We start from the raw sequence: 11,861 nt of genomic DNA on the forward strand, positions 1-11,861 counted from the left end.
TTGCTTGTTCCTTTTTTTAAAGTCGCAGTTTTACAAAGTATACTTAGTCCTCGACCAAACAAAAAAATCACAGAGGAATGGCTTCAAACTGAAACAAAATCAGTTTAATAAAAAAACAATGTACAAAAACAAGACAATATACAAAACAGAATCATTGTTTTTTTAGCCTGTCTCAGATGTTCTTCTATTACAAGGATTCTTTTCTGAGAAGGAAATTCCAAATCGAAACTAAAGCCAAACTCATGCAGGCAACTTGTTTTAAAAAACGAAGTTTAAAATGACACTGCAAGACCCAATTTAAAAAAAGAACGCTTCCCAAGCCCCATACAACACCTTCGATCTTAGAGGAAATACCCACCCTCTCCCTGCAAAAAAAATGCTTTTTGTAGCTCCCCAGCAGAACTAATGCTCTGGTGTCTCACTCCAGGCCTATTTTGTCACTTTCCTAGGCCTATAATAATTTCTTCCCCTAACAACCAAAAGAGGTGCGAGTTTCTGTCTGCTCACAGCCCTCGCCCTTCAGCTGCTCTGTCAAGGATTTTGTTGCTCTGGAAGCAAGTGCCGTGAAACTGCCTGGAAGCATATGTGACAGAGAGCTGACTCTACCAATTTTCTGATGGGGCCAGAAACGGAAGCCTGGGAAATGACTGAGGCAAATTTCATGGCCCAAGACAGAAAAGCAGTGGCAGATCCTTCCCACAAATGGGCCACAAGGCTGTATCTCTAGGGTCACAGTTGTCTGCTAAATGGAGGGCAAGCATTCCCCTTTAAACTTCCCACCTCTAGTTTAACAGTGTGACCCAGTGTTAATGGGAAAGAGCAGGGCAGCTCTTTGCTCATAAATGCAAGACACTGGTGCTGCGAATGCAAGACTACCCTGGCCGGCTCTCCTAGTTTTCAAGGGTTAGAAGATGAGGTATCGCTGCAGCATTCCCCCTATGTGGGTGCTTTGGGGAGGGGGCATACTATGTATCTGAAGCCTGGGTGGGAAACCTTTGACCCTCCAGGTGTTGCTGGGACTACAGTTTCCATGCTGGCATTGATGGGAGTTGGGAACTGGGAACCCGGGTGTTATGGGGCTCCACCAGAAAACCAGGCCTGCAGTGGAACAGAAGAGCCTTTCATACAGACGTGCTCTTCATCAGTCAAAGGCCAGAGTTGTGTGGCCCTGCTTGTGAGACCACTGGTATCTATGCTTCTCCTGTCCCTCCTTTCTCAATCTTCAGAAAAGGATTTTGCTTAGGAAAGGCAGTCACCCGTGCTGGATTATCTGGCTACAACATCCTCCTGGAGCAAACCCACCTTACCTTACCCTGTATGTGGGTTCATTAAGCAACATTCACCAACACGCTGCTTGGCACAAGGTGGCTAGAACCTGCCAGGTCTAGCAGGAGGACACAATGCACCCACCGGCAGAGATGGCGGAGAACTGTGTTGGTCTGTTAGCTGCCAGCCACAGCTAATACAAACCCATAAGCTAAAGGTTGCCCACCTTGCCTGTGGAAACAACTCCAAAAGGATTCTTCCCAATCTCTGCAAACACATTTCAATACAGTTTCATTTCTCTCTCAACTTACTCGCGGATCTTTTGTCTACTTCAGGGCTGGGGGGGGGGGCTGTGGCCCTCCAAGTATTTCCTGGACTCCAGCTCCCATCAGCCCAAGCCCATGTGGCACATCATAGTCAGAGATGATGGGAGCTGTAGTCCAGCAAAAGTTGGAGGGCCACAGGTTCCCCATCTAGCTGCTAATAAATCCCTACTACCACAAAAGGCATATACTACCCACAAGGTTTTATAAAACTTGTATTTTTTTTAGGCGTTAAAAAAAACCTCTACTCCCTCTCCACCGCACACTGCTATGGTTTTAGAAAGTGTTTGTCCCAGATCCTGTCTCAACTCTGGATTCACAATAGTTTAGAAATCTGAAGCATGTGGCCATGGCCAGGCCAGTGTGAAAATCTGATTACGGCTTGCATCAGTTCACTGGCTTGAAGATAGCATGCTTGCCCTATATTGATCAACAGTTGTTACCAAACAAGGCAGCAAGAACCCACACAGATAGTGTTATTTGTCTGTAAACAACCATACAAGAGACGCTGCCTGTGTCTGGATTTAACACCAACAGCAAATGAGAAATAGCGCCTTTTAAGTAGCAGTTAATGTTAATATGGGGGGGGGGGGGTGATTCAGCAAAATTAGGCCAAAATCTCATTGTCAAAAGGAACTCAAGCCTTGGTATGCTTTGAGTTTCACCTGTCTCGTTGAAATTTTTACAGAGACTCACATTTGCTGGACTGGAGCTAGAGGCTTGGTTCAGATTTCGTATCTAAAGCACAGTGTGACTGTTAGGGTCCTGCCTTGGGGCTCACCAGCTCTCAACTCTTCCTTTGTATGCTCCGACTCCCTCTCCAGAACTGGAAACCCATTTCAAGCCATGTGTTCAAATCCAGGTTTGGGGTCAAACTCTGGTTGGCTGTAACCACCAATCTGCACAAATCGAGGAGGAACACCCAACTACTGTTACCACAGACTAGGAAGAAAGGGAACACCCTGGAGCTTGCAAACAGGAGAAGGGAGCTCTCAGTTTGGCTGTGGCTTCTGATCAGAGAGCTCTGTTCTCCTGTTTGCAAGCTCCAGGGTGTTCCCTTGCTTCCTAGTCTGTGGCAACATTTAGTTTGATGTTCCTCCTCGATTTGTGCAGATTGGTGGCTTGGCTAAACAGCCTAACTGCCATAGAGCTATAAAAGGCAAATAAAGCACACCCACACCCAATTCATTGACAGCCATCCTTCAGAGTCTCTCCCCCAGTAAGTTTCATTAATGGTCCTAGTCCTTGTGATTGTCGCTGGCCTCTGCCACCTCAGTCTTCTCCTCCACTTTCTCCTCAGTTGGTTTCCCCCCATCCAGGCCCCCCTCTTGGGACACTTTGGAAGCATTCTGCTGCCCTTCCCCTTCCTTGCTCTTCACCACTTCCTGGAGGTTGTACTTCCTGAAGAGAACGTAGTCCTTCACCACACTCAAGCAGCAGATGTTCTTTATGATCCCCACCACGATGGTGAACTCGGGGTTGCTCAGATCAACTTTGTTTTCTGGGTTGAGATGGCCAACGACTCCTGCCAAGGCAACAAAGAAGGGTTGGGGAGGCAGAAAGCCATCCGATAAGCTTGGAGAGTAATACTTTTGATCAGCCACAGATGAAGAGATGGTGTCCCATAAGGGCTAAGAGACTATGGACAGAAGAAGAGCTCTGCTGGATCTGGTCAAAGGCCCATCTAACCCCACATTCTGTTCTCACAGAAATGCCTCTATGGGAAGCCCACCAGCAGGACCTCAGCACAACAGCACTCGCCCCACTTGCGAGTCCCAGAAGCTGGTATTCAAAGGCATACACCCTCTGACAGTGGTGGTAGAACATAATCTTATTCTCCAAATTTTTCTAATCCTCTTTTGAAACCATCCAAGGTCACATCCGCAACATACATTTAAAGCACATGGCTTCCCCCAAAGAATATTGGGAGCTGCGGTTTACCCTTCACTGAGCTATGATGCCCAGCACCCTCAACAAACTCCAGTTCCCAGGATTTTTTGGAGGGCACCATGTGCCATAAATGTATGGCATGGATGTGACCCAAGTTGGTAGCCATAACTACCTCCTGTGGTAGTAAACTGCAGTTTAACTGTGTGCTGCATGTCTTTAGCAACCCATCATCTTTTCATCTTCGGCCACTTAAGAACAGCCTGATGATGATGGCCATACTTGGCATGATGAGAGACACACGTTTTATTTCAGCTTAAGTATTTAATACCTTCCTCTTCCATACAAAGGGAATGTCTCCAGATTAAGGCTGCAATCCTCTACCTGGGAACAAGGCCATCTGAACTCAGTGGGGCTCACATTTAAGGATACATATTTTTAAAAATACACTGTTAAGTTGGTTGCTCACAGGTCCGCTGAAATCAATGGGAACTCAATTAGCTTAGGCTGCAACCCTGCGCCCATTTACCTAGGAATAAGTCCACTGAACTTGATGGAACTTACTTCCAAGCAGGTATGTTAAGAGGGCTGCATTTAGTTACTCTGGGTCCAACCCACTGTTCCACCCCACCCTGAAAGCACTAAAGTTAGAAATGAAGATCTAAAAGAGAGATAGGGAAGCTGAAGGACTCCAGATGTTGCTGGACTCCAACTCCTATCAGCCCCTGCTACTTCAGCCAGTGTTCAGGAGGGCCACCAGTTCCCCATCCCTGATCGAAAAAAATTGGCAACCAAAGTCATGTGAAAAATAGTGGCTGAGAGATATGACAGAGGCAAGGAAAATGGTGCCCTGGACCTGTTTTCAGTCTCAGAATAGAGCCCCCAGGACTTTTCACACACAAATCCTACTTGTTCCCCCTGCCCTAAGCTTGCTTTGTTTCAGCAACCTAAAAGCAAAGAAAAAATCACCCTATTTTTTGTTGCTGTTATTAAGCAACTGGGAGTCAGAAACCCTACTACAAATCACCCAGAGATCCTCAACAGATCCTGACTTACCTTCTGCCTATTCCTGCTACTAGAAAATAAATCACTTACCTGCCAGTTCTTTGATGACTTCTTCCCGGCTCAGGTGACTGTTATTTCGAGCCTTGTAAACAATCTGAAAAGTGCCTTTACGGGGACTTTTAAACCAAGGTTCAAAGAAGGTCTCTGAATATTGTTTCATGTCCTCCAGGAAAGCTTTGCAGGTGCCCGAAACAGGCAACATACGCAAGATGACTCTGGTCTTCTTCTTCTTGGTGGCTTTCATGTCCTGCAGGATGTGGTGCACCAGCTTCTCAGGCTCTGCAAGAAGAAGGCAGTGAGAGAGACGTTTCACTCATTCCTCTGGGTGAAGAAAGGGCATCTCTAAAGGCATGGAAGTCTACACACATAGGGAGATGCCAGTCCCAAAATTGGGCAGAGCCACCTATTTTCTCTCTCCTTCTACCACCTCTCTGTTTCTCCATCTTATGCCCATCATTTCCACTTAATGTATTCAGGGCTCAGAACTTAAGCTCTTGCCCATTATGCTACCTCTTCCCATTCCATGCACGCTTACCTACACCCAGCGTCCTAATGAAAACTACATTGTTGGCACCGCTCTCAACCGACTGGAACCGTCGCAGCTTCTGCTCCGTTGAGGTGCGAATCTGATCGACTTCTTTTTTCAATGCAGCTTCAGCATCGTCGTCGTCCTCCTCATTTCCTGACAGTCTGCTCTCATCTTGATCTGTGAACTTTACAGACACATGCCCACATATTGTGTTAGTCAAGTCAACTCAAAAAGTGAGGAAAGCCTCTTTAGAGCTGGGTACAAGGTTAAATTCTTATACAAATTCGATAGGTCTCTCCTTTTTTTTAAAAAAAAAAATATCAACACAGCTGTGTTAAAAAGAACAATTAAGACGGCTGTGTTAAACAATTAAACTCGGGTCCCCACAATTTCTAATGGTGTTAAGCAAGGGAAAGTTTCCGCTAGCCATTTTGTCCTTACCACGCGGAGCTGTATGAATTTCTATCATCTTATGTGCCGTTTCTCTTAAACTAAAAAAATCCCAAACGCTGCAACCTCTCCTCACGGGGGCGTTGCTTCATTCCCTTGATCCTTTTTGGTCGCCCTTTTCTAAAGCTTCCCCAGCAATATCCGTTTCGAGGGGAGAAGACACAGTACAGCGGTACCTCGGGTTAAGTACTTAATTCGTTCTATTCCAAAAGCAGCTGCACCACAGATTTGCGTAAGGGTATTACGATTCCGACGGTTCTTCTTTTCCCCCGCTTTCCCAAGCGATATCTAATTTTATAGGCTCCTATCGTGCCGCGTCTTGCTCCCCTTTCCTCTAGTCGAAACCCAAAAGTCCTCTTCCTACCTGCTCGGGCCCGTAGAGCTGCTCGCCATACTCGCCCAGCAGGCTGTAGGCTTCGGCCACACACTTGCGCTCGTTCATGTTGCAGGTGATGAGGATGCCGCACATGCCAGGCTCCAGCTGGCGGGAGCCGCCGGGCCGGGCCCGCTTGGCCGCCTGCAGGTACTGCGCTTTGGGCCGCCGCTTGCGAGAGGCAGCCGGCGCAGCAGCGGGCGGCGTCTCCACGGCAGCCATCGCAGGCGTCGGGAAAGGAGAACCGCGGAGGCGGCGTCAAGGGCGGGTCCCGCAACGGCGCGCGTGTCGGCGCCCTTTTGATAGCGTCATCGGGACGCGCCCGGGGGAAGCACCATAGAGATAGGAAATGAATATTAGCATGTTTAATTTTCATTTATTTATTTTCCTGCCACGGAGCGGGGTGTGTGGACCTGCGGTTCTGCTAGTGCTGCCGGACTACGACTCCCCCATCGGCTTGGCCACCAGGGATGATGGGGGTGGTAATCCGATCGGGCCTACGCCTATCATAGATGCGCCAAGGGATAGAGAGGCGCTGTTCTGCAGTCATAGAGCATCGAGGTTCTCCCTTTTACTCTCTCTTTTTGTTAAAGGATAGAGGTGCTAATGGAGCGAAATGCGAGAATCGGTGGCTTTCCATTTAGCGGTGCATTTCCTACCGGAAGTACAGGCCTTAGGCTTTCCCCGTCTCCATGGCAACAGGCAAACTCTTATCCGCCACGCAGATCCGCGCTGTGCCCCAACGTAGTTTCCCGCCGGGTCCTAAAACCCGACTGATGCAGCAACTTTGGAAAAGCTGTTGCGGAACTAAAGTCTACACGCCCCCGCTCCCGCTATATTTCTCAGTTACCCGTGTCAGCTTCCAAAAAGCTGCCTAATAAATTTCCCATTTAAGCTACCAGCATATGCCACATAAACCTTCCTCAGGAACCAAAACCATGCAATGACAACTTTGCAGAGACCCAGGCATTCTAATAAAAAGGGGGATTTCAGATACAGTGGTGCCTCGCAAGACGAAAAGAATCCGTTCCGCGGGTCTTTTTGTCTTGCGGTTTTTTCGTCTTGCGAAGCAAGCCCATTGCCTCGCAAGACGAATGCCTCGCAAGACGGAAAACCCGCAAGACGAAAGGGTTTTCCGTTTGCAGAGGCGCTTCGCAGGACGAATTTCCCTATGGGCTTGCTTCGCAAGACGAAAAATTACGGGAAAAAATGATTTATTTTTTTTGCTCCAAAACCCCTTATTTTGAATCGCTAAGCTGCTAAAAGCATTTTAGCAGCAAAACCGCTAATCCCCCACCCCTTAAAAAGCCGTTTTTAGCCCTTAAATCACCAATAGCGCTAATAGCGCTACTCCGTCAATGGGCTTGCTTCGCAAGACGAAAAAACCGCAAGACGAAAAGACCCGCGGAACGGATTCCTTTCGTCTTGCGAGGCACCACTGTATTTATTTCCTTTATTGGATTTCTGGCCCGGCTTTCTAAAAGAGGCCAGGGTAGCAAACTGCAAAGTAGCAAAAGGGAAAAAAAGAAAACATTTTAAATAAAAAGTATTTTAAAACAGAAAGAGTCACAATCCTAACTACAGCTAATTCTGTAGTTTCATGGTTGCATGGAATGATGTCTTTCAGCCATCAAATGCTTGGGCAAATGGGGTATGTTTTTAAATCCCTCCTGAACATTAATGATGAGGAAGAGGGACACACCTCACCAGGGAGAGCTTTCCTCAAATGGAAAACCACCACCGAGAAGGCCCTGTTCTAGGTCAGTGCCAACCAAGCAGCCCCCAGCAGCAGCAATATCAGTGGGACCCCGAAAGCTACAGATTGTAGGCTTTTGATATCAGGAAACTTCTTTTTTAAAAATCAATGTACCCTAGTGTTGCTGCACATGGTCTAAATAATTGGCCCAAGGTGGTGGGTGAGCTGTCAGGGTAATGGGGACCTGCCCTCCTTTTTAAGCTGCTGCCTTAGAAATCACCAACCACCAGTGGCGTAGCACAGGCTGATGGTGCCCGAGGCGGGTGCATGCACACTGGGGAAGCAGAGGGTTAACGGAGCCTGTAACAGAAGTTTGATAAGAGAAGCCGGGAAATCAAGAAGAATGCTGTACTGATCATGGAAAATACTAAGAAATGAACTAGACTGTGGGCAGTCCGCCTCTCCTTCTCTCGGCGCATTTCCAGTAGAAAGCTAGGCATTCCCATCACCTGAAGTTAGTATTTGAGAAAACAGAAGAGGAGGCACTGAATTGCTCAGGTCCCCCACCCAACCGTAGTGTTTGCTTTATGTTCTGCAGCCTCAGATGCAGTGAGGTCCTTGTCCCTTGAATTGATAGCCTGGCATTTGCTATTTCAGCAAGTGGACCGGGATGAGATGGGGTTTGTTTTTTTTTTTTTAGTTCTGGGCACCTGAGGGGCCTGCAGACAGTGGCTGCAGTCCAGTAGTCCAGTTTCCACCTGTGCATAGCTATCAACTGTCCCTTATTTGGCGGGAAACTCCCTTATCCCAGCACCATGTCCCGCTGCTGTCCCTTATTGATGATGTCCCTTAAATTTCCCGGGTTTCAAAGGAAGCAGCTCCTCTCCCTCCCTCCCTGCCGGCCAGGGAGGAGGGAGGCGCCAACTGTGTTGCTTGGTTGCCCGGCCCGCCCCCCTCTAGCCTCCTCTCACCAGCCTCGGCCCCTGGGAGCCCTTCCCTGCCGGGACTGGCGGGAGCCTCGGGCCCTTCCGCCGCCATCCTGCTCGTAGCCACCGAGCTGAGTGTCTCTGCCTGGGGTAGCATCTTTGTAGCTTGGACTTCGTTTTGTGTGAAAAGTGGTTGCTGCTTGTAGTTATTTAATTGCAGTGTTTCATCAGCTTGAGCAGCAACCTCTGGAAACAAAGGGCTAAAAACCTGTGCTGCTCTCCAAAATTATCTGGTCCCTTTTAACTTCGTATTTCAGGTGGTTGACTAAAATCCCTTATTTTGGCTGCCGATCCCTTATTTTCGAGGCTGCTGGCCCCTTATTTTCAAATCTGTAAGTTGACAGCTATGCACCTGTGTCTGTTGCTCCTGAAAAGACCATGAGAGAGAAAGAAAGAAAGAAAGAAAGAAAGAAAGAAAGAAAGAAAGAAGGAAGGAAGGGGGGGGGGATCTGGGCAGCAGGATATCTTGACAAAGCAGCTTGAAAACATTCAGAAAGAAAAAGAAGAGTTAAAAAGCATGCCAGAGGGGCCTGCAGACTGGGTTGTGCCAAAAATCTGGCCACCAAGAAAATTGTGGTGAGTGAGAACATGGATTGGGTAGGGCTGCCATTATGTCTGGATTTTCCCAGACATTGCCAGGATTTCAAAGGCGGAAGTGACATCTAGTGAGAATTTCCAGAAGGTGTTGGTCTGTCCAGGATCTCTGGCAAGTAAACAAAAAAACTGTGGTTTTTTGAGCATTTTCGTTAAAAAGCTCAACAGCCCTAGGGGTGTCCTGCCTTTTACATTTTGAAAAATGGCAACCTTAGGATTGTGGGGGGATGTTTGGTGGAAGGCAATTTGTTCTGATTATACAATAAAGAGGATTCATTCTGATTACATTCTAGTTTGTTGCATGGAGGTTATTTGTCTTTACCAATCGTTTATTCCGCACCTTTTCTATCATACAATTATTTTATTTATTTGTTTTTTTAAAATGAATCATAACCCCCCAAAAAGAGCAAAACGTTTAAAAAAGCCTTAAAGCATCACAGCCTGTAAGGACAAAAGTACATAGATGCAGCACAGAAAGTACTAATTCATACAAAGGTTCTCTGCACCAATAATAAAGATATGAGGACAGAGTTGGTAGCTTTGGGGACAAGGGAGGGAAAACAGCAAGCCGCCTGTGTGTGGCAGATCTTAATGCTCAATTTGTTGCTGCCATTATTTACTTCTCTCCACAAAATGTGGGTGAAAAGGGAAGGAGAGAAAGTGCTGAAGGTCATACTTCATTGATTATGTCCCAGTGTGTGCACTTTGAGCTGCCTCACAGCTGTTTGTTGTGCAAGCACAGGCCAGAGAGCAATGGCACCACAATCAGGGTCAGACTTTGAGGCAGAAGTCCTGGGCCTCAGCAGAATGAGGAGGAGAGCCCCCAACGCATAAAATACTGGTGACATTTTGAAGTAAGTGAAGTACTGTAATACAAACTACTATCTAATGCAGGGTGTGTGTAAAACTATTGCAGTGTAGCATACTGTTACTCTGAGAAGGCCCACTGAAATTAATTGACATAAGTTATTCATCTTCATTTAATGCCAGTGGGTCTGCTCTAACTAACATTGGTTACTACCAATTATGAAGAATTAAGCACCACACTAAGGTGAGTTTTTGTCTTCATTGCATGGCCCTGCATTATCGTATGAGGAAGAAAAACTACTCTGTTTTTCCCCACACCAGTGCATAATTTTTATACGCCTCTATCGTGTCCCCCATTAACTCGCCTTTTCTATAAACCAAAAAGCCTCAATTGTTATAATTTGCAAGGGGGTTCTTTCAATCCCTTGATCAACTATTATTTTCATTTGTGGGAGTTAGAGCCGTTTTCTCTGAACTTAACTATACACCCTGACCTTTTAGGGGCTTGAAATTTAGGAACATGTGAACCAGGAGTCTTTGCGGCCTGAGCCTCTTAGTTTTTGAAGTGTGTCTAAATCTTTCCGCAATCATAATCAGAAGTATTGGAAAAAATGTAAAATTCATAAAGGTTAGAAAATTATTTCCAGCACTCAAAATATTGATTTGGTACAACGAGAAACTTTCCTTTGGGATTTTTTTCCTCGAAACCCAAGGTTACAAATACATGGGCACAGTTGATAGCACAAAAATAAAAGTTTAGTGACATTGTTTTTGGTAATATAATCTCCTGTTTCACCTGAAAATATTTACTTGTTGGTGGCTGCAAAAATGGTCATTCATAGTAGCCCTAACTTGGGCCTTGCATCTTCAGCATTATTTTATTTTGGGAACATTAATATTTGCAACCAATCCACATGCAAGCCAAAGGAGGCTGACATGCAACTGAGTGCTTACATTAACCTGGGAAGAGTTTCTGAGATGCCAACTTAAAATAGATCTGCCTGCCTGCAACATGAGATGTATGAGGGTTTGCATTTAAAAAAAAACCTGGGAATCCATACCAGCCTCAGCCTCTCCTTTCCTTCTGAAACATTAACTTTGGACTATGTTGCAAGCCCGCTGTAACTTGTTCTCTTGCAGCACAGAAATAATAATAATAATAATAATAATAATAATAATAATAATAATAATATCTTTATTGTCATTGCCCCCTTCGGGGACAACGAAATTACTTGGCTGCTCCATAAAAACACTAATTAAACAATATAGTAAAATACAGCAAGGGAGATTAGATGACTTTCAAAGTCCGGGCTTCCCATTCAGGGCCGAGATCGCTCTGGAGAAGAAGCTGTTCTTAAGACGGCTCGTTCTTGTCTTCATCGTCCTGTATCTCCGTCCCGACGGCAAGAGCTCGAAGAGACAGTGACCAGGATGCGATGGATCTTTTACTATGTCCAGTGCCTTCCTATGGCACCTTGTGGCATAAATCTGCTCTAGGGTGGAGAGTGGGCAGCCAACAATGCTCTCTGCTGCCTTAACAACCCTGCGCAACCCCATCCTGTCCTGGGTAGTACAGCTTCCGTACCACACACATAAATCCAACCTGCATAAGGTGTGTAAGGGTGAGCTACACAACAGGGTTATTGCAGAATACTTTTTCTGCCAAACATGCAATGTGGGGAGAAAAGCCGTGAACAACATTTCAGGGTTGTTGTTCTCTCTCATTTTCAGTCCAACCTAAAACAGGGGCCTAGTACAGATGGTCAACACTGCAGGGTTTGTGTCCTAAAACATGGGAGGGTGTCTTCACACAACATTTCTTAGGGATTAATTCCATCTACTAGCACCCTCAAACTCCTATTTGAGTTTGATCCTTGAGGTGATC

The 11,861-nt window shown here is 46.3% G+C and overlaps 1 protein-coding gene and 1 long non-coding RNA gene across 2 annotated transcripts; one reads left to right on the top strand and one right to left on the bottom strand.

Annotated features, from left to right (window-relative positions):
* Positions 1 to 82: 82 nt before the first annotated feature.
* On the bottom strand, positions 83 to 6,212 carry THUMPD1 (THUMP domain 1 NAT10 acetyltransferase adaptor). The gene is made up of 4 exons (XM_083413751.1): positions 5,885 to 6,212; positions 5,077 to 5,254; positions 4,572 to 4,820; positions 83 to 3,114 (listed from the first exon to the last, which is right to left on the bottom strand). The coding sequence occupies exons 1-4, from the start codon at positions 6,113 to 6,115 to the stop codon at positions 2,828 to 2,830; spliced, it is 945 nt and encodes a 314-aa protein (XP_083269877.1). The 5' UTR covers positions 6,116 to 6,212; the 3' UTR covers positions 83 to 2,827.
* A 1,278-nt stretch (positions 6,213 to 7,490) lies between these two features.
* On the top strand, positions 7,491 to 9,564 carry LOC310664601. The gene is made up of 2 exons (XR_014504994.1): positions 7,491 to 8,334; positions 8,951 to 9,564. It is a non-coding gene; the product is annotated as an uncharacterized lncRNA (long non-coding RNA).
* The last annotated feature ends 2,297 nt before the right edge of the window (positions 9,565 to 11,861 follow it).

Source organism: Podarcis tiliguerta (assembly GCF_965153285.1).
Source record: "Podarcis tiliguerta genome assembly, chromosome: 14".
In the NCBI taxonomy this organism is placed as follows: Eukaryota; Metazoa; Chordata; class Lepidosauria; order Squamata; family Lacertidae; genus Podarcis; species Podarcis tiliguerta.